At 44.4% G+C, this 22,756-nt stretch overlaps 1 protein-coding gene across 1 annotated transcript; it reads right to left on the bottom strand.

Moving 5' to 3' along the window:
- Positions 1–13,028: 13,028 nt before the first annotated feature.
- On the bottom strand, positions 13,029–22,428 carry LOC124650443 (selT-like protein). The gene is made up of 4 exons (XM_047189964.1): positions 22,138–22,428; positions 21,986–22,059; positions 13,708–14,023; positions 13,029–13,380 (listed from the first exon to the last, which is right to left on the bottom strand). The coding sequence occupies exons 1-4, from the start codon at positions 22,348–22,350 to the stop codon at positions 13,264–13,266; spliced, it is 720 nt and encodes a 239-aa protein (XP_047045920.1). The 5' UTR covers positions 22,351–22,428; the 3' UTR covers positions 13,029–13,263.
- Between the last annotated feature and the right edge of the window lie 328 nt (positions 22,429–22,756).

The following is a 22,756-nucleotide window of genomic DNA, read 5'->3' as shown; positions in this document are numbered from 1 at the left end:
ATGTTTTAGAACTTCAACAATCAGGCGCCGGTACAAAATATAATCGGAATCTCTTCAGAAAACAACCCAATTACAACAACGTCGCAAACTGAAACCGTATGATGAGCTTGTTGAAGAATTCTGCTAAACACGACAAATGATCCTGAGGAATTATGAAGGAGGCCAGAAGCACTTACTGTTAAGAGCATCTGCGTCCATGTCTGCGTCTTCAGCCAAGCCAAGTAGGGACTAAGCATCTGAAGTTCCTTCTCGAGCGCACTCAGATCAAACTCCTGGAATCCACCAATGGAGCTCCCTTGAGCGCGGCATCGTCATTGCGCCTGAAGTGAAGCGCATCTGCACCGCAGTCGTCCAGCACCTCGGTCAGGTCATCCATGATCTGGTACCTCCCGCACACAACAGACCAAGAATCACTCGCAGACGGCAGACCATCCTTCTCCGTTTCCCCATGGCAGCACCTGCAGGGCGGCGACGTGTACACCTCCGCGCACCCTCCAGAGCCTGCATCGTCCTTGCTACGAGCCTGGTGCCGGCTGCCGTCGTCACCGACGTCGCGTGTCTGTGTCTCGCTCCGCGTCGCCGTCGCCGTCGCCGCTCGTGTCGCTCTCCGGCGGCGGCTCGCGGTGGAGCAGGCGGTCGTCGTGGAGCCGGTTGTCGCCGAAGAAGAGATCGGTGGTGTCGCACTCGCGCGCCGTGCGGAAGCCCTGAATGATCTCCAGGCAAAACAACCAGAACCGACAAATTTTTTGATCGCCCGAGCATACAGAGTTGAGTAGTTGACGAGCGCGTCTCTGTGTGTACCGCGCGGAGATCGAGATTTACAGCGTCAGTTGTCAGCTCGGGAGCGGACCGATGTCAACTTTTGATAGTGTTTCCATCGGACTGGATTTGGTGCTCTGACGCGTCATGAGACACACGGACGCATGCCCGCGATACACGCACGGACGGATCAATTCTGCCTGAGACGAAACGCGCGGCTGCCGTTGACTTGTTCCAGCGAATGCTGCGCTGACGTCAGCTGGACCGGTGGATTCTCACGTCGGGCGTTGGCGATCGATTAGTCACACCTCGCTACCTGAAGAGACTTCTCACCACTTTATAAGGAGGAATCTCTCTATTTTTCTCGCCGAGCCTAGTAGCGTGGGCTTGTAACTCTAGCTTAATTGGCCATTAACGGGGGCAAAGAAGTTGCAAGCGCGCAATTTGACTGTTGCTGGGTCCAGGTCGTGTGGGCCCGTAAACCTGATTACCAGCGCCTAGATGCTCGCCGGGGGTAACAGTCAAATTTGCAACTTCTTTTTATTTTTTTCCATTTTTTCAACCCAATACTTTTATTTTTCTTTTTTCCGCTCACATAACGCATGTTTGACGCAGCTCGCTTTAAAGCTTCAAATTGTAAGAAAAAACTCTAGGAGACGCCGCATATGGTAGCTTGGGTTGATACGCGGTTCTGTACTATTTTGTGGACCAGACCAGACACTGCATCGGTAGTCTAGCCTCGAAAATTTATCCGGGACGTAGCTCAAAACCTTGATGTAGAACCACTTCTTCCGCCAGTCGTGTACAGAGTCAGGCAGTCGACGATCAAAGTACTTGGCTTCGCTCCTCGTGGAGATTATGGCACCACTGACATCGTGGACGGCATCCTTGTTCGCATTCCGTCGGATAAAGAAGAGGCGGCGTCAAAGATCCAAGTGGGGATCAATGGCAAGGAAATATTCACAAAACGTGATGGAACACGAGATGTGGAGAATAGAATTGGGTGTCAGCTGATGCAGTTGCACACCGTAAATAAAACAAAACAAAACAAAACAAAACAAAAAACCCACGAAGGAACTCGTGGGCAGGCAGAGATAAATCGCGAAGGAGAAAGGTCAAGAACATTACCCGAAAGCCTTCTTCAGATCGAGGAACGAGCTTGTCGCTCGGCATCTTGAAGCTTCTTTCTTTGTATCAAACACAAAATGAACTGAAAACGTGATTAAGATGTAATCCCTCCGTTCCATATTATAAGACGTACGTTTTATAGCATGGAATAGAGAAGTGGTACATTTGTCAAACTTAGAAGTCATCACAAGGAATATCGAAAACCACATTGTTCACTGAACAGCTCAGTGAGCACGTCGCAATTCACAATTGATCATGTCAATACAACATCTTTCCACATCTACAGTTTGATCGCTATAATATTGACTTGGTACTTTCTACATTCTTCGTCTTAGACATTGTCGCTAAATAGGCACTGCACTACCTGTGATCTCTAGCCTGCAAGAACAACAATGATCAATCTAATCCAGGGAATGATATGTTCATTCCTCACACTTTTGCCCTCTCCAGTTCCTCCTCAATCTCATCTTGCGTCAAAACTTTGCATAGTTCATCTGGAGAAAGAAAAAAAAACAATTTACTGAGAAGAATCTAGAGTATATCAAAGGAAAGAAAAGAAGATACATACACCATGATCATGAAGAGTGGCGACACCTCTAGATACCAAAGCCATCCATCGTCAAGTTCCTCCGAAGCAGATGAACTAGTTGCCATTGCGATCTGCAATCGTGACTATCTCCTCTGCATCAATATCTGCACTCGTAACCCAATCTCCAGGGTCATCAACACACGTATCAAAGGACATGTAATCCGTTTGAGGTAGAATCAGAAGAAGATTGGAAGCCATTTGAGGACCTGGGTGATTTTAGTCGAAGGATATTTTAATTTTAGTCCACTCTAAATATCTCTTGCTAACATGAATGTACAAAAGGTAACGGTTGAAAGTGTAGTTCCTCCCAAAATAAAAATAAAGTGTAGTTTCAATTCCCAAACCATATGTAAGAAACAAAGATAGCATACACGTAAGATTCAAAATATGTAAAAAAAATAGTCCAGTCGATTTTAACGTCCGAATTGCAGCGCCCTGTTGAAGATGCTCTAAGAGCATCTTCAGTTGTTGCCCCAAAGCGGCCCCAAATCTTTTTGGGGTACGTCGACTATTTTACCTCCCCTAGTCGTGTGTCCCAAAGGGCCTTTTCGCCCATCGTGGCCTAGTACGGTGTTCGGCGCCCCCGGCCATCCCCGCTCCACCGGGAATGCTGCGGGCGCGCCGGACAGAGCACGGAAACGCGCCGCGACTGGCGGGGACCGACGCGTCATTGAGATGTGGGGTTTAAACCCGTCGCCTACCTCTAGTCAAGTGGTGTAGTTACGGCGGCGTAGCTTTCGCAGCGACGCAGTGAAGCGTCTCGTTGCGCATTGCCGCGTGGCCATCCGCGCCGGCGTTATTACGGACAATGCTCCCGCTGCCGATTCGCCCGCCGCTGCGCAAAAAGGCGACCCCTTCTTCTCGTCCCTTCCACACCATTCGCTCCGCTCTCTTGCTCGCGCCGCGACAACCAGCTCCCCTAGATCATGCCGATGTCGTCCGGCCGGAAGAACATCCTCGCCGCGAATGGCTTCGGGCGCGCCAGCCTCACCGTGGCGGAGGCGTGGGCGCTGTACAACACACGCTACCATGTCCCGCCAGACATGCTCCTACCGATGGGTGGAAGAAGGAGGTCAATGAGATCAGCGTCCCGCCGCTATCGGTGCCGCACACGCAGCAGTGGAGGGACGAGATGAGGGCCCACCGCCTTCACCTCACTGCCGAGGAGCACGCCAATCCCACCTAGGCCCCCACCGGCAACGGCGCATGGTGGTGGGACTTCTTCGAGGCGCACTACGATGCCGACATGCGCAACACCGTCGGCGTCATCAGGAGGGCGAACACCTGGAACAGCGAGCTCGTCCTCCTCCCATTCGTCTTCCTTGGGACCTGCGCAGTCAGCTCCGTCCTCTCACCGCGCCTCCCCTTACATCATGCCGAAGCACAAGGTGAAGGAGGAGCACGTGACGCCGCCCCCAAATAGGAGGCGCGGCAGCAGCGGCGGAATCACAATCTGCGAACCGGCGCGGCAGCAACAGAGACACACGGTTTCGGCGGTTGGATCCTCCTCGTCCTAAAGCCGGAGGTGAATGACGAGGATGTCGATGAGAAGGCCGCTAAGGTAGAGTACCTCCGTCGACAGCGCCTCATCGCAAACAGTGACGACCACGAGGACTGGCCGGGGTACAACACGGCGACATGGCGTCGTTGAACGACAGGGCGTCTGGAGGAGCGACATCAACGAAGTGATCGCCATTTACATCTGCGACTCCGGCATGCCGCTCGTCGGTCTCACCCACGACGGAGAGGAAGCTAGACCCAGCGGCACGGTGAAGGACGAGCCTAGCGTAGAGGACGCCGACCCTCGCGGCAAGCAGGACATCATCGATGACAACATGTACAATTTTCACTAGTACTACGATCCCAATGGCCACCGCAAGTTCTACTAGCTTAGTTTTAGGTTTAAATTTCATCGAATTTCGTTCAAATCCAAGTAATATATAACAAATTTGAATGAATTCGACTTTTTTTAGTTAAATTTAAAAAAATTAAATCTTTGGGGGCCGCTTTGGGAGCGACGACTTTAGATGCCCTAAGGGCATCTCCAGCGAGCCGACTCAAACGGTCCGTTTTTGTCCGTTTGGGTTGGCCCGCGGACAGTTTGGGGGTGCCTGTGGTTGGGTGGTGCGTCTAGCAGCCCAACCCAAAGCGCCCCTCCCCCGCCCGCAGTCAACAATGACGTTCTGCCTCTAATGGTGATTGGATGCTAATGGCCGCCGCCGGCTTCGCGCACGTCGTAGATGATTCCCGCGCCTCCATTTGATTCCCGCCATAACGGCTCCGGTTTCCCACCCACGCTCGTTTTCTTACTTCCCGCCGTGGCCGGAATACTTTGCGTGCCTGGCGGCCACTTCCTGCCCAAGACAAAGGCTATAAAGGACGACCACCGACGCGGCGACGAACACCACACCCAATCGACACCGAAAGACACATGGCTCGCCGGAATATCTCCAACTGGGACCACAACAGGGAGATGTGCCGAGCATGCTGGCCTCGTTCGTTCAACGAGGAGGTCGAGATCTTGAAGCTTCTTTCTTTGTATCAAACACAAAATGAACTGAAAACGTGATTAAGATGTAATCCCTCCGTTCCATATTATAAGACGTACGTTTTATAGCATGGAATAGAGAAGTGGTACATTTGTCCAAACTTAGAAGTCATCACAAGGAATATCGAAAACCACATTGTTCACCGAACAGCTCAGTGAGCACGTCGCAATTCACACTTGATCATGTCAATACAACATCTCTCGACGTCTACAGTTTGATCGCTATATTATTGGCTTGGTACTTTTTATATTCTTCGCCTGAGACATTGTCGCCAAATAGGCACTGCACTACCTGTGATCTCTAGCCTGCAAGAACAAAAATGTTCAAACTAATCTAGGGAATGATATGTTTATTCCTCACACTTTTGCCCCCTCCAGTTCCATCTCAATCTCATCTTGCATCAAAACTTTGCACAGTCCATCTGAAGAAAGAAAAAAGAACAATTTAATGAGAAAAATCTAGAGTATATCAATGGAACGAAAAGAAGATACATACACCACGATCATGAAGAGTGGCAACACCTCTACACAACAAAGCCATCCACCGTCAAGTTCCTCAGCAGCAGATGAACTAGTTGCCATTGCGATCTGCCACCGTGACCATCTCCTCTGCATCAATATCTGCAGTCATAACCCAATCTCCAGGGTCATCTACATACGTATCAAAGGACATGTAATCCGTTTGAGGTAGAATCAGAGAAGCCGGTTGAGGACCTGGGTGATTTCAGTCGAAGGATATTTTAATTTCAGTCCACTCTAATATCTCTTTCTAGCATGAATGTACAAAAGGTAACGGTTGAAAGTGTAGTTTCAATTTCCAAACCATTGGTAAGAAACAGAGATAGCATACACTTTTGTAAGATTCAGAATATGTAAAGAAAAAATAACCCAGTACACTTCTCACGTACGAATCGAACATCTCTGCAGCCTTTTCAGCCCTCCTCAAGAGTACTCGTGATGCCAAACCCAGATTCACGGCTCTGACCTGTTTTGTTGTAAACGATTTGTACATCCACAAAACTGAAACTATGTATAGAACAAAGAGACAAATCATACAAAATGCAAGCATCTATTGTCTGACTGCCCTCCAACAATACTGATGAGGCAGATAGTGTGTTACATGTTAATAAACCATACAAAGGTCAATAAACAATCAACATCCTTCCAGATGCTTTCATAATGACATACTTGGATAACATTTCAGTTTTGGTGGGAACTAAATTTATAGCATGGTCACTTGGTAAGAAAGAGCATGCAACATACTCCTACTTCAGTTCAGTCGTGATATGGGATAATAATTTCAGGATATTAACTAGTGAAAGACAAGAAACATATCATGGTGAAAAGGCAGGCCTATAGCCTTTTGTCCATATTTTAATTCACACAAGGTAAACGGTGCAAAGTAGTTAAGCACCAGAGGTAACGTGTAAGGAAAATATTAAAGCAGCATCCTGTGTTCCCTTAAAAATACACATGCTTGAAGAAAAGGAACCATTCTCTGATGTAATCTGCTGCAAACCCCCAATTTGAGTATACATTTGAGAACCTAAAACACCATCATATTCTCATAGCCATATGAAACTAACCATGATTCTACCACTACTAGGAAAAAGCCTATAGGTGGAGGCAATAGTATATCAATATTACAGTAGTATATCAACCAGTTCAACATAGTGACCTGGAAATAATATGGCCAAATTATTTGTTTCTGCAAGTAGACATTGCACGGGCAGTGTAGGAGAAATGCAGAATCCACGGCATTGTCCTTTTCCAGCGGTTCACGTTTGTTGGGCAGGAATAATTTAACTTTTGTCCGACGCGTAGGTTTCCAAAAGCATCCCTCATTGTCAGATTCAAGAGTTGCTCCATATTGGTTGTAATAACATCTTATAATACGGGACAGAGGTAGTAAGTTCTAACATAAATGGCAGTCGTGAACTGGTGTTGTTTACAACCCATGTCGATATCAACTAAGTAACATTTAGGCCCAGGAACAATTCATTTTCTAGTTATGCAGAACCGTCTAATAAGATTAAGAGGGTGCATCCACTTGTTATCATCAGCATAGAAACATATCCAAATTTGCATGAGGAGCAAAGTGAACTTAAGATTAACAGACAAGTGTTTTTAACATTTTACACACAAGAAAGCATAATTTCTTGCAAGTAACATTGCATTTCTAAGGACTGCCATCTAAACTGCTGTGAAATGTATCTCAAAAATTTATAAGAAGATTCAATGTTTCAAAGGGGAATTGCATCAGCAATTAAGCAAGCCCAGAATTGTCCTGGAATTCTCCAAAATGAGGGTCCATGTCCTTCAGGTGCCACCATCAACGTTGCTCCATTCCAAAAAAAAAAAAAACACCAACTTTACTGCCATTCAAATTTAAGAAATCTGCAAGGAAAAAGGGGTAATGACATACTTGGATAACATTTTAATTTTGGTACGAAGTAAATTTATAGCATCGTCGCCAGGTAAGAAAGAGCATGCAAGATACTACTGTTCAGTTCTGATTCGGGATAACTATTTCAGGATACTGACTACTGAAAGACAAGAAATCTATTGTGGTGAAAAGGCAGTTCATGGTTAAATTCAGGTAAATGGTGAAAAGCAGTTAAGCACCGAAGGTAATATGTAAGGAACATATTCAAGTAACATCCTTTATTCCCTTGAAAATACGCATGCTTGGAGAAAAGGAACCATTCTATGATGTAATCTGCTACAGACCCCTAATTTGAGTATACACTCGAGGACCTAAAACAACATCCTACTGTCATATCCACATGAAACTCAACATGATTCTACAAAACGAGGTGGAATTAAGGATAACAATAGTACTGTAGTATATCAACCAGTTCAACATAGTGACTTGGAAATATGGCCAAATAATTTGTTTCTGCCAGTAGACATTGCACGGGCAGTGTAGGAGAAATGCAGAATGATGATCACGAAAAGTAACAAATATGACTAAATATCAGGTATCCAAACAAGAAAAAAAGATGTAAGAGAGAGTACCAAGGATAAGTTAGCTGGCGTGCTTCACTTCTTCTAGTCTTCGTCTACACGAACCAATGTGTCTGCCAAAGTTTTCCTTGTGCAATTGGGTGTCTTTCTCGGAAGTGCACCTTCAATTATATCCACAGACATAAGAGATTGAAACATAAATAACACAGAACAACGAGCTATACATGTTTCTTGGTTACATCAATCATTGAATAGGAAAACACCGTTTAGGCCTTTAACATAACAACTGCAAGATATATGTTGACATTAAATAGATTAGAACTATTTTTTACTCTACATGATATAGTACAATCCAATGTCCAATGCAATCAACAAAATACACCAGTTATCTAGCAATACCAAATTAAGCATCGGCTATTCCGAAAACAATCACTGGTAATAATGTTGTATTTAATTCTGAAATGTATGATCCTATGTGCAATGACTAACTCTACACAATATATAAGTTAAGATATCAGCGATCAAATCACTCCCTTCAGAAACTTCAAACAAATAAATGTGTGTGTACTAACACAAACCAATCAATGTTGTCACAAGGCTCCAAGCACTGAAGCACATGATTTGAAATATAAGCTAAAATAAAACCTATGCAATCTAACAATTACAGTACAACGAATTTCAGATCTGCAATATCCAATGTATGGAACTATCAACTTAGAGGATTATACGTGCACCAGGGACATGGCTTGAATGGAAGCTAAGCTAAACTAAAACCTATGCAATCCAACAATTATGGTACTAGCACGAATTTCAGAGCTGCAATATCCAATGTACGGAAGAAGCAATTCAGAGGATCATATATATGTATACCTGCACCAGGGACATGGCTTGATTCAAGCCATGTTGGGAGCACGCACGGGAGGAAGAAAGCGGTGTTGCAAGGGCTTAGGCCTGTGATGCTGTCTGGAAAAGCTCTCTTCCCCATCACCTCCCCCTTAGCCATGTCCATGGCAATAACATCGTGGCCAGACTGGTAATACAGAACATCGGCGTCGAATGGATCCACAGCAGCAATCCAGGGCATGTCCTTTTCCAGCGGTTTGCGTTGGTTGGGCAAGACTAGCTTAACTGTTGTCTCGCGCGTAGGCTTCCAGCAGCATCCCTCGCCGTCGAGCGAGAACGAGCTGACCACAAACTCCTTTTCAGTGGACACCTCGATGTACCGGAGCTTCCCCTCGCTGACGCCCATGAGCCGGCGCTTGCCCAGCATCACGTTCTCGGTCGTGTCGAAATCCGACAGCACGCCCTGCGGCAGCTCGACGAATCGAACTTCTGGCCGGTCGCTGAAGGGATCGACGGAGAAGGCGCCCCAGGTGACGTCGACCCACCACAGCCGGTCGCCGAACGCCAACACGGTGTGGTTTATATCTACCTGCATGTGCTGCCAGCCGGGCCACATGGGCGGAACAAGCAGCTCCCGCTCGTCCCACTCCCCTGTCTCGGACAGGAACCGGCGCAGGACTATGCCGTTGTCCGCTGCCCGGCAGCTGAGCTGAGCGACGGTGTATCGATCAGGCCGGCCGTGGGAGCCGTCGGAGGACTGGGTGAGCAGGCCGAACACCGTGCTCGTCCTGGCGGCACCCATGTCCGGGACCGGGAGGCGGAAGAGGTCGCCGCTGAGAGGGTTGCAGACGAAGCGCGCGACGTCGAGCTGGAAGGAGGCGCCAACCGCGGCCAATTCGACTTGCATATTTCTGTCCAGGGACTCGCGGGCGCCCGGAGGCCCGTGGGGGAACAGGTGGCGGGCCTCGGCCAGGTCGAGGAGGAGGAGGCCGTCGGAGCTGGTGGCGCGCACGCTTGCGGCGGAGAAGTCCATGCCGTCGGCGAGGTGGGCGGGGACGGAGATGTGGGAGACGTACGGGGCCGCGCCGAGGTCCAAGGACGCGCGCGCGCCCGGCGACGGCGCGGCTGACGCGTCCAGCGCCGCCCTGCTGTAGACCATGGCAAAATTGGCCCAGGGAGGGCGCGAGGCCGCCGTGGAGAGGGAGCGGTGGAGGGGCGCCGAGACGGCGCCGGCGACGCGTCGGAGCATGCTTCCGGAGGCGAAAAGGGGAGGGTTTTGGGCAGCTTGAGATTCTTTCTGGAATTGAGCAGTCTGCGGTGCCGTGGTGGGGAAAGAGAAGGGGTTTGGACGCTTGGTGCACATGGACACGGTTCATGCGACTCTTCTGAGCAAAAAGGAAGGGGTCCCCTGTAGTCTCCGTCCCGCCTCTGACCAACAGGATTGATACCGTGTAGAAGAAGCCTAGAAGGTGAGTTCGAATTTCGAAATCTGAAGCCCCTTCATTAGCTCATGTTTCAGGAATTTTAAAAAAAAACTCCTGTTTCAGATTACTGTGAAAAAAATGTCTATTTCAGGGTTTTGACGATACTCACATTGGGGTTTCGGTGCGAGAAATCATCGGTTTCAAAAGAAGAAGCGAAAATTTGCTACGGGACACTGTTATTTTCGGTCCTTTGCTCCAGGCCCGGGCCCACGGGAGTGTGGCCCGTGCGGGCGCACAGGGTCCCAAAATTTTAGGGGCCCATAATTTCCGATTTTTCATTATATAAATTATACTTCGGAATGAATAAAGGAAATAGTTTTAGCTCAGTTGGTATACTCGCCCGTGAGCCTATGCTGTTGGTTAGTCTCAGGCTGCAAGTTCGAATCTTGCCACGGGATATTCACTTTGGCTCCTAGGAGCATTTGCTCTCATTGTGTAAATCTACATTTCGAAGTTTCAAAAAAAATTAAACTAAAAAATTTCATGTACATCTACACATTTTATGTTTGTACACAAGTTTTCCAAAAAACTATAAAAATTTGTGGCTCCAGTAAAAAAGACAAATTTTGATGCTATAACACGACTACGTACAAGACATTTTTTTATCTTTTTTTGTACACGCCACATAAAATGTTGTTTCTCTATGAAAACTTGTGCACTAACATAGAATATCACGATGTACAACAAAAAATTTATGTCAGAATTTTTTGACATTTTAAAAATTGTTTTTTAATTATTTTGTATAATAGGAGCATATGCTCCTATGAGCCAAAACGCCACCTCCTCTTGCCACGCGCTAATTCATCCTTCTACTTTTTTTTTTGCTACTCTGGCTGATTCCTATGAGGCAAAATATAGTTGATTTAGTTATGCATAGCATTGAGTACAACTCAGACAAGGGACTATGGAGGTTTTCTAGACATATAAAATACACTATACTTGTCCTCGAAACAAAATTTTAGTTTTATGTCTTAAACATGTGAGAAAAATACACCGAGATACCAAGAATTCTCAGATTGACTTAAATGATTAATCACTCTGATTTTTATTTATAAATTGCCGAGGTAAGTTTGTTATAGTGTTATTGTATTCATCCTATGGGATAGTTCTTATAATGTGTTTATCTATGTACACGTGCTTGTTGGCTGGAATAGCTTTACATCCTATAAGCCTTTGATATTTTGAATGTATTTTCTTATTTTTTTTAAAATATAAGGCTCGAAAGCGCGACTTTAAATTAATAAAGTCATCAACCAGCCAGGAGTATATAGAAAAATTTCCTTATTTTTAAAAGCTATGTAAAATTAATCTAACAAGCTAAATAGTTCAAATGTATCAAAACATGTAGTTTTTCAGTCAGACCGCTGGTTTAAACTATATATATGTTTTCTTTTAGAATAGTTTTTAAAACAATTTTACCATAGGTTCAAAATTTAGAGGTGTAGAGAGTTTCTTAGTTCAAACGTCCATCTAAGACATATATAAATTATAATTTTTATTAGTTATACTAATAAATAGGGCCCATTTTAAAATTTCGCACAGGGCCCCGGATTTTGCCGGCCCGGCCCTGCTTTGCTCAAACACACCATTAAAATAGGTCTTTACCTAGTACCATTATACTTTTGTGGACATTAGCCAAAACACACCATATTACCTAGAACGGAAAAGTTTGACTTTTCTTAGATGAAATTACTATCTCGCCCTTTGGAAAATATGCCCAGAGTTTTTTTTTCCGAATCCCCTCTTTTGTTGGCCACGAAGGGGATGATAAGGCTCAACAGCAATGAACCCTAGCACCGCTTCATCGCGCTAGCCCTCCTGCCACCGCCCTAACGCAAGCTATCTTCGCCGCCAGGGAAGCCTCCCTCGTTCGCCCCCTACTGCCTCCGCGTCGCCCCGCTCAAGCATCGCCAGCTAGGCCCCAATATTGACCGGCGTGGCAAGGTGCAGCGCCGCCCAGTGCAAAGTCTGGTACCGGGTGTTCTCGGCAGACCTGCACTGAGCATTCTCGGTCGCAAAACCGGCATCCTGGCGTTTGAGAAAGTTCCTGCCGCCATCATGGACGGCGGCGGTCACAGGTTATAGTTGATGTCTGACTTTTCTTTGGCATATCAATGTCCAACACTGATAGGTTTCAAAAAAAAAGTATAACACTGATACGTACAAGAAGTCGAATTACAGGGAAAAAAATCTGAGTTATTGATACGATACGTACAACCTCTGTTGCGTAGAAAATTTAATTAGAGGGAAAAAAATGTTCTAAACCGGACACAAGAGATGTATAGTGTATTTTGGCAAATGCTAAACTTTCCGTATTGCGCAACACGATTTGTTTTGGCAAATGTACCACAAAAGTATAATGGTACTGGGCAAAGACATATTTTAGTGGTGTGTTTCGACAAAGGACTGAAAATAAACGGTGTCCCTGGGCCAATTTTCCCAAAGAAAAAATGGTGCTTAAAATCATCGAGTTGGCCATCTCGTTTCCCTTGCATTCACCGAAAGGTCAAATCTGATGGCAACGAGTCGGATATATTCCACTCCACAAACAATGAATCGGATAAACATGACTGAAATAGGCATTCAAGACTTTTTTTTACAGTAACCTGAAATACGCATTTTTTTTAAACCTGAAATAGACATCCAAGACGCAGCATAACCTCAAAACAAGACTCAAACTTTGGTGCTAAGATTTTCAAACTTCTGCTAGTAGTAGCATAACATTATCAGGCAATCACGATTATGGGGAGTGTTCATACAATAGTATCACACTGTCAGTATCTCGTGCCAAGTTGCTTTTTAGGACCTTTACAAACCACACACACACACACACATCAGGTACTGTTTACATACAAGCAAGCTGTGGCGTTTCGGAAGGATAGCTAACCATAAAACACCTTAGTAGCAATGCATCAGCGCAGAGCATGATATTCTGAAATCACCGTCTAAGACAAGGCGTTTCCCATATTTTTCCCAAACGCAGAACGTGGCAGTCTGCTGCCGATGAGATCACGCAGCTCAAACTCGCTAGGGAACCTCTGTTCAGCTAATTTTGAGAAAACCTGTAGAGGTAGGAGCAATTCTCAGTAAAGAAGAAACTTATATGCATGCTACTGCTCACGTCATGCTGGTGAATCAAACTTTTCCATCTAACAGTTTTTTCTAAGAAGAGAGATACAATATCGTTGCAAAAACATCTTTGTTATAACCCAACAAGGCAGAAGGGTACAATTTGTTTGTGGAAGTATTTTTTCTTGAATATAATGAACTCATAGTGGAAAAAAGTGGGTACGATTGAATCTTATTTTATGATGCAAACATGCAGAAAAGCAATTTATGTGTTAACAGGAGAGATACAGAAGGGTGTGTGTCTGATATAGAAAACATACCAAATCTCCATTGCAGTAGACTTCAAAGGCACCAGAACTTTGCAGGAAAGACTGAGCAAAGTTGCCAAATAGCCAAATTGACGCCATGGTTCCAAATCTATTGGCACGCAACGAGTAAAACCATGGAGGTGGAGCAATGCCGAGTCTGGGGAAAATCTGGTCACCAGCCATTATTGTTCCAATGGCTCCAACTTGAAGAACTGGCATAACTTTGCTCAGTACCCGTTTGGGGAAGGCTGGAGGATAATTATGCAAGAAAACATTAATGCCCGGAAAGGATGTTTCCAGCATGCGCTTCATGGTCATTGCATTTCCCCTGCAAAGTGGAAATCAAAGTTTTCAGTCTAACATGTACATGCAAAGCAAAACATATAATTTATTTAATATCATTTTGGATGGATAAAATATTCTGGTATGGCATTATAGCTTAGCAAAATCTCATTCAATGTCCTTTTCAAGTAAGATAGGAAAAGTCAAGATAAGAAAACTAGTTCAAGCAAAGCCCAGAGTAAAAGCAATTAACAAATACAGTTGTTACTGCTTCTTTCTTTCTGTTAGATGCAATAAATAGTTAACTGGTTTTAGGAATTGCTCATGAGTTATCTTTAAGAGTCCTGGTCTCCCACATCCATACCACGATTTAGTAATTACTAATTACTGGTAGCCATTTCATAATTCACTTTACTGCCAGCTGCAAAATCGCTATAAATCAAGCATCAGTACAGATATTCCTTATTCAATGATAGTAGCAAATAGCCATCTTCTCAGATGGAAATGACGCACATGACATGCTTGCTGTTGCTGGTGTGGCCAGGAAATCCACCAACAAGGTTATCTAAGACCCTCTACGAACCTCTAAGTAAAGGGGCTTCCTTTAGCGGACACACATCATTTGCAAGAGAGTGGTCACTTACATTGCAGCAGGCTACAACAAGCGAATCCTTGTTTCTAAAACTTCATAGTGTGGATGGCCAAGGAGTCACAGCAAACCAGTGTAATTAGATGAAAGTAAAGGTGGTGATAGCTAGAACTTGGGAAGGGTGGGTTGTTGTTGTGCACTTGTGATTGCAAGAGGGAAGCAAAAGAGATATAGAAGTGGATATAACCGAGGGAAACAAAGGGAAAATGGCAGAGCAGTCATCATGGCATTGTTCTCTTAGAAATCAGTAAACCATATCTTTTTAATGCTCATATTTACTACATTGTTAAACGTTGGCACACGTGCGGAATACAAACCAAAGTGATAATTGCATTTTACAATGCCTTAGTACTGAATGGGCATTGGAACTTTGTATAAGCAAAGAAGAGATCCAAAAAAGTGAACCATACATACAAGCAAACGACAGTGAAAAAGCCATACACACAAGCAACTGACACATTGAAAAACTGGGCGATACAAATAATCAAATGACAACTTGAAAAAAAAGGGGCCATACATGCAAGTAAAGGACAGACTGTGAACAATGAGCCAACATTATTCAAGCAAAGGATAGATTGAATTTTTTTGAAGCACTTAGCATTGAAATTGTAGCATTTAGCACTCTGCAACATCAATCTATTCTTACATAATCATTAAGTACAAATATTTACCTATTTAAATAGTAAAGGACATAGCTATAAAACGTGTTAACACCATGATAAATGGGTGGAAGCAATACAGCAAGTTACAGACAATCAAAAAGTCTAACTGGAGAACTGGTTACTTACTGCTACCCAATTAATTCAAGTTAAATCTCAGCTGACTTGAAGCGAGAAGCCTTTTAGCCCATGAATGCGCATAATGTCAGATCATATGAGATGAACATGATGTGTGCTTCCTCATTCCCATCTATAGCGAAACTCAAGCTAAGTACTGTGCAAACCAGTTGAAAACAAGGATACCACACCATGCTTACAAATTACAACTGTATCAATTATCATCATGAATAGTTTAAAATAAAGAAAGACTAAAGTAGAAGCCCAACAAATGTGTATATCAATTTTTCTTTGGCGAGTGACGTCAAATAGGGAGCCAGCTGGTTTGGAACTGCTTAAGAAGTGAAGGGTCCAGAGAAATGCAGCTTACGTAGTTTGGAAGAGGATGTGAACCACACCTTGTTTAACTGTCAATTTAGCCTGGATCAGTATCGAAGTGGCTCTGTCCAGGGACAAGATCCCCAGACAACATTGGGGGCTTTTTAGACACTGGGCTATGGGGTATAACAGGTCAAATAAGAAGGTGGCGATCTTCTGCCTTTTAACAGTAGCCTGGAGGATTTGGAATGTGCGTAAAAAGATGGTGATGGAGGTGAAGATGCCAAAGCAACCGCTAGATGTGTTTTGCAAGTATTCCATGTTTTGTGCAGCAATGGAGACCATTGCTCAAGGATCAGGAAGAGAAACTGTTGGAACTGAATGATAAGATTTATCAAAAGATGCTCATGCACAGTGGCTATACCCTATACATAGGTGCATGACGGGTATTGTTTGTTCTTTGTGGTTTTCTTTTACATCAAAGTTGATTGTGCCCTTTCTTCTTTTCAAGACTCTGGACATGACAGTTCTTTTGTTGGTCAGTTCTAGGGCGTTTTGTGCTAGCTATGATCAAGAGCTGGTAACCCCAGCACATCTTCCCTATCCACATACACTGTAGGCTTTATAACCAAGCGGGCAAAAGGCCTTTGTACAAATTAAACAAACATCACTCTGTTAGTATGCTAAACGGCTTACATTATGGAACGGAGGGAGTATGACAGTGTGGAATAAAGTATGTAAAACACACATAGGAGATTGGGGAGGAGAACATATGTTGGGACTTGGGGGGACGGGCACAGGAGATAACAGACTGATAAAATATGAACTCTCAACAAACAAGTTGTTTGTTAGGACTCTTCCCTCTTACTTCCTGATATCTCAAAGCCAGACGCTTACCTCCTCCCGGGCAACCTACATATCTGACATCCTCAAGGTTTTCGTTGTTGAAGAGTGAAAGAGATCACAAGCCCTCCATACGTCAGTTTCTATTCCTAGCTCAGGCCTTATATCGGAAGACTTACTTGACCCCTGAGAAATAATAATGCAAAGGATACTAATTCGGTCACTGACTCTAATCTTATTTCTTTTCTATTTAAATAACTATCTTTTCTAATAATATTCCATATTTATGTTGATGTCTGCCCAATGTCATAGTCATGCAAACATAGGAGTGGGTGGCTTTTAATGTTTCACGGGATATTAACACTGCAAACAGAGCATCCCCTCGTCATGAACAATAGGTGCTCCAGTTCCCACTACTAATTTAACAACATCATATAAGTTTAAGAATCAACCTAGAGAAAGTTACGAGCCGTTAAGCATTTTGTATTAGCAATTACTATCTAACAATCGCCAGTAACGCTAGTAAACTGAAGTACCAAATAATCCACCTCCAAAATCATTTTGCATCATAAATTAGTCCGTCTATGTCTACTGCAGCAAGCACACAACTGTTCCCATCACTCCGTATCCGCTGCACTATGCATATGTTAACTTGATCCGCACAACCAAACTAACACACCAATTGAGCAAGCAAAAAAACAACTGTCCGCAGACACACAAAACACACTGGTCCAATCGACCAATTGAGCATTCATGTTTTCATGAATTATAACTGCTCCAGTTTCCCACTCCTATTTTAACAGGATTGTAGAAGTTTAGAACTAAACTTGGAGAAAGTTACGAGCCATTGAGCATTCGGTATAAGAAAATACTATTTAGCAGTCACCAGGGGCACTAGCGAACTGGAGTACCAAATAATCCACTTCCTAAATCATTTGCACCATAAACTGGTCCGTCTATGTCAACTGTGGCAAGCACACACCTACTCCAAACACTCGGTATCCGCTACACTATGCATCTGTTAACTTGATCCACACAACCAAACTTACACACCAATTGAGCAAGCAAGCAACCACAATCGGCCGACACATAAAACACACTGGTCCAATTGACCAATTGAGAATTCAAAATTTCATTAGTAATAGCTGCTAAGAATCAACTTGGAGAAATTTACCAGCCATTAAGTATTCGGTATTAGAAGTACAATTTAACACCAGTGACATTAGTGAACTGGAGTACCAAAGAATCCACCTCCTAACGTCCTCAAGGCCTTTTGTCAAAGAGTGAAAGATATCGCAAGTCCTCCATACATCAGTTCCTATTCCTAGCTCAGCCCTTATATGGGTGGACTTACTTGACCCCTGGATAATAATCCAAACGATACTAATCCGGTCACTAACTTTAATCTTATCCTTCAAATTTAAATAGCTCTCTTTCCTAATTTTATTCCAATATTTTCCCAATGCATACACATGCACATAACAGTTTGTGACTTCTAATGTTTCGCAATGTAAACAGATCATACATTTTTGTGAATAATAATAATAGCTGATTAGCTGCTCTAGTTCCCCACTACTAGTTTAACATGATGCAAGCGGTCCATGGCTGTACCACCGCCTTCGTATCTCCCCCCGTCTCTACTAGCCGTTCCTTTCTGGGATGAGGGACGAAAGCAGAGGGGCGGAGCAGGTAAACCGCCAGGTGGGCTCCAGTGATGCGGGTCTGTGTTGCCAGTGGGATTCTAACTTCATTGTGGGGAAAAGGCCGGGGAATCTTTGTGGGCTCGGGCTCGGACGATGACGGCCACTCCGATGTGATTGGCTTGTGTTGTACAGACAAACAGAGGGCCCGTGCCTTTGCATCATGCTTGGCCCTCTGGGTTGTTTTACGAGTCGATCAATGGCAAGTTGTGATTGCAAGAGGGGGGCAAAAAAAGAGATATAGAAGTGGACAGAATGGAGGGAAACAAAGGGATAAATGGCAGAGGAGTGATCACGGAATTGTTCTCTTAGAAATCGGTAAACCATATATTTTAATGCTCATACTGCATTGTTAAACGGTGGCATCGTGCAGAAAACAAACCAAAGTGATAATGACATTTTACAACACCTTAGTACTTTGTCAAAGGATGACCACATAATAGAACTTTGGGCTGGTATTTATATACTTCTCAAACTCTGTACTAACACGGGCCCGACCTTCCTATCAGCTTAATGTGATCTGTGTACCATTCTAATTTATAAGTGGCTGCTTGTAAAATCAGTAAGGGTGTTGGAACTTTGAAACATCCTTAAGTGTATAACACATGCTACCCAGGACTCCCATAAAATGTGTTAATACTATGATAAACGGGTGAAAACAATACAGAAAGTTAAATATCAGGCAATCACCAAGTCTAATTGGAGAAATTACTTACTGCTACCCAACTAATTCAAGTTAAATCTCAGCTGACTTGAAGCTAGAAGTCTTTAAGCCCATTAATGTGCATTATGTCAGCTCATATTAGATGAAAGTTACGTGTGCTTCCTCATTCCCCTCTATAGCTGAAGCTAAGTACTGTACAAACCAGATGAAAACAAGGACATCACATCATGCTTACAAATTACAACAGTATCATCATTAACAGTTTAAAATAAAGAAAGACTACAGTAGAAGCCCAACAAATGTGTATATCAAGTTTTCTTTGGCAAGTTATGTGAAACAGATACCCAGCTGGTGTGGGACTGCTTAAGTGCACGGGTCCAGAGAAATGCAGCTTATGTAGTTTCGAAGAGGACCTGAACCACATCTTGTTTAACTGTGCTTGCCAATTTTGCTTGGATCAGCATCAAAGTGGTTCTGTCCAGGGACAAGGTCCTCAAACAATATTGGGGGCTTCTTTAGACACTGGTGTAACAGGTCAAATAGAAGTAGTGATCTTCGGTTTTTTAACAGTAGCTTGGGAGATTTGGAATGTTGTGTGAAAATATGGTGATGGAGGTGAAGAGGCCAAATCAACCACAAGATGTATTTTGCAAGTATTCTATGTTTTGCGCGGCAATGGAGACCATTTCTCATGGATCAGGAGAAGGAGAAGCTGTTCGAGCCGATGGATAAGCTTTATCAGCAGATGCCCATGCACAGTGGCCATACATAGGTGCATGACAGCAAGAGGGATATTGTTTGTTCTTAGTGGTTTTCTTTGACATCAAAGTTGATTGTGTCCTTTCTTCTTCCCAAGACTCTGGCCCTGACAGTATTTTTGTTGGTCAGTTCTAGAAGTTTCGTGTAAGCTGTTACCAGGAGCTGGTAACGCCATCACATATTCCCTATCCCTGTACACTGTTGGCTTTATAAGCAAGCAGGCCAAAGGCCTTTTGTCGAAATTAAACAAATATGATAGTGCGGAATAAACTATGTAAAACAGACATAGAAAATAGGGGAGTAGAACATATGTTGGGACTTGGGATAAAACGAAGAAGGGAGATAACAGATCGATAAAATACGAACTCCCAACAAACAAGTTCTTTGTTAGGAGTTCTCCCTCTTCTTACTTCTTGATATCTGAAAGCCAGACGCTTACCTCTTCCCAGTAATCTAAGCATCTGCCTGCTCAAACCACATCTCTAGAAGCAAGATTGTGAGGCGTGCCTATAACACATCGCGGACATCCTCAAGGTTTTCGTTGTTGAAGAGTAAAAGATATCACAAGTCCTCCACGCGTCAGTTTCTATTCCTAGCTCGGCCCTTATATCGGAGGACTTACTCACCCCTGAGTAATAGTATCAAAAGGACACCAAATCAGTCATTTCTAATCTTATCTCTTTTCTATTAAAGTAACTCTCTTTCCAAATAATATTCCATATCTATTTCAATGTTTGCCCGATGTCATAGTCATGCACATAACAGTGTGTGACTTCTAATGTTTCACACTGTAAGCAAAGCATTCACGTTTTCATGAATAATAGTTGCTCCAGTTCCCCACTACTAGTTTAACATGATCGTAGAAGTTAGAATCAACTTGGAGAAAGTTACCAGCCATTATGCATTCGGTATTAGAAAATAATATTTAACACCAGTGACGCTAGTGAACTGGAGTACCGAATAATCCACATCCTAAATCTTTTTGCGTCATAAATTGGTCCATCTATGTTAACTGCTTGCACACAACTACAACAAACACTCCGTATCTGCTGCAACTACACATGTGCTAACTTGATGTGCACAACGCCACAACCAAGCTAACACACCAATTAAGCAAGCAAGCAACAACCTTCCGCAGACACACAGAACACACTGATCCAATTGACCATCTAAGCATTCATGTTTTCATGAATAATGACTGCTCCAGTTCCCCACTACTAGTTTGACATGATATAATTTACAATCAACTTGGAGAAAGTTACCAAGCATTAAGCATTGAAGGTTAGAAAATACTATTTACACCAGTGACACTAATGAACTGGAGTACCAAATAATCCACCTCCTAAACCATTTTGCATCATAAATAAATTGGTTCGTCTATGCCAACTGCAGCAAGCACACAACTACTCTAAACACCCCGCATCCACTACACTATGCATGTGTTAACTTTATCCACACAACCAAATTAACACATCCGCCAAAACACACTGGTCCAGTTGACCAATTGAGCATCCGTGTTTTCATGAATAATAGCTGCTCAAGTTCCCCACTACTCCCTCTGTCCCATAATATAAGATGGCATATTGGTTGTAATAACATCTTATATTATGGGACGGAGGGAGTACTAGTTCAACACGATCTATAAGTTGCAGACTCAACTTAGAGAAAGTTACCCAGCCGTTAACATTCAGTATTAGGAAATCCTACTACTATTAACAATCACCAGTGACACTAGTTCACTGGGGTACCAAACAATCCACCTCCTAAATCATTTTGCATCATAAATTGGTCCGCCTATGTCAACTGCAGCAAGCACAAAACTGTTCCGAACACTCCGTATCCGCTACACTATGCACGTGTTGACTTTGATCCGCACAAGCAAACTGACACACCAATTGAGCAAGCAAGCAACCACCGTCCGCAGACACACAAAACACACTGGTCCAACTGAGCATTCACGTTTTCATGAATAATGCTGCTCAAGTTCCCCACTACAAGTTTAGCACGACCTATAAGTTCAACAATCAACTTGGAGAAAGTTACCAGCCATTGGCAATCAGTGTTAGGAAATCCTACTATTTAACGATCGCCAGTGACACTAGTGAACTGGGGTACCAAACAATCCACCTCCTAAATCGTTTTGCGTCATAAAATTGGCCCGTCTGTGTCAGCTGCGGCAAGCATAAACCTATTCTGAACACTCCTACACATATTTTCACTTGATCGGCACAAGCAAACGACCCACACAAAATCGATCAGGCCAGCAACCACACGAAACACGGTGGGCTCACGGACTCACTTGTACGAGCAGGACGCACAGAACTGCAGCTCCACGGTGGCGCCGTATCCAGCTCCGTCCAAATCTGGCTGCAGCTATCGCACCAAAATTAACACGTCAGCTTGCCCTCCAGATCGGAGCAGCAGGATTCCGGGCTAGGGTTTACGACTCACCTGTATGGCAGCGGCGGCAGGGTCCGGGTGATGGTGGTGCGGCGGGTGGGGGTGGTGCGGCGGGTGGGGATGGTGGGGCGGATGGCCATGGGGATGGTGCGGGGGATGGTGGCCGTGGCGGAGGTGGGGAGGCGGCGGCGCGAAGATGTGGGAGAGGTCGGAGATGAAGAGGAGCGCGGGGAGGCCGACGAGGAGGAGCTGCACGCGGTCCATGGCTGCTGCACCGCCGCCTTGCTTCGCGTTCCCGGATTCCACCCGCCGTCCTTTTTCTGGAGACGAGGAGGGAGAGAGGCGGAGCCGGTGGAAGGCGATCGTCAAACCGCCAGGTGGGCTCCGGTGATGTGGGTCTGCGCTGTCAGTGGGTTCTGACCTCGTTGCGGGCAAAAGGCTGGGAATCATCCTGGGCTCGGGCTTGGGCTGAGGAACAGACGGCCCGTGCCTTTGCCTTCTGGGTTTACGCAGCCCATGGCGGCCTTATTACGATTTTGTCCATATAAAAACGTACTGCAATGGGATGTTCTAAAAAAAATAAAGGTAGTGCAATGGGACCATGAATCCGTCCAGCTCTGGACATTCGATAGCTACTTGAGTTGCTGTCCTGTCTCACCTAAAACCATTA

The sequence above is a fragment of the Lolium rigidum genome, chromosome 4, assembly GCF_022539505.1.
Source record: "Lolium rigidum isolate FL_2022 chromosome 4, APGP_CSIRO_Lrig_0.1, whole genome shotgun sequence".
Taxonomy (NCBI): domain Eukaryota; kingdom Viridiplantae; phylum Streptophyta; class Magnoliopsida; order Poales; family Poaceae; genus Lolium; species Lolium rigidum.
Note: the sequence above shows the minus strand (reverse complement) of the source record. Positions and strands in the feature narration are given on the sequence as shown.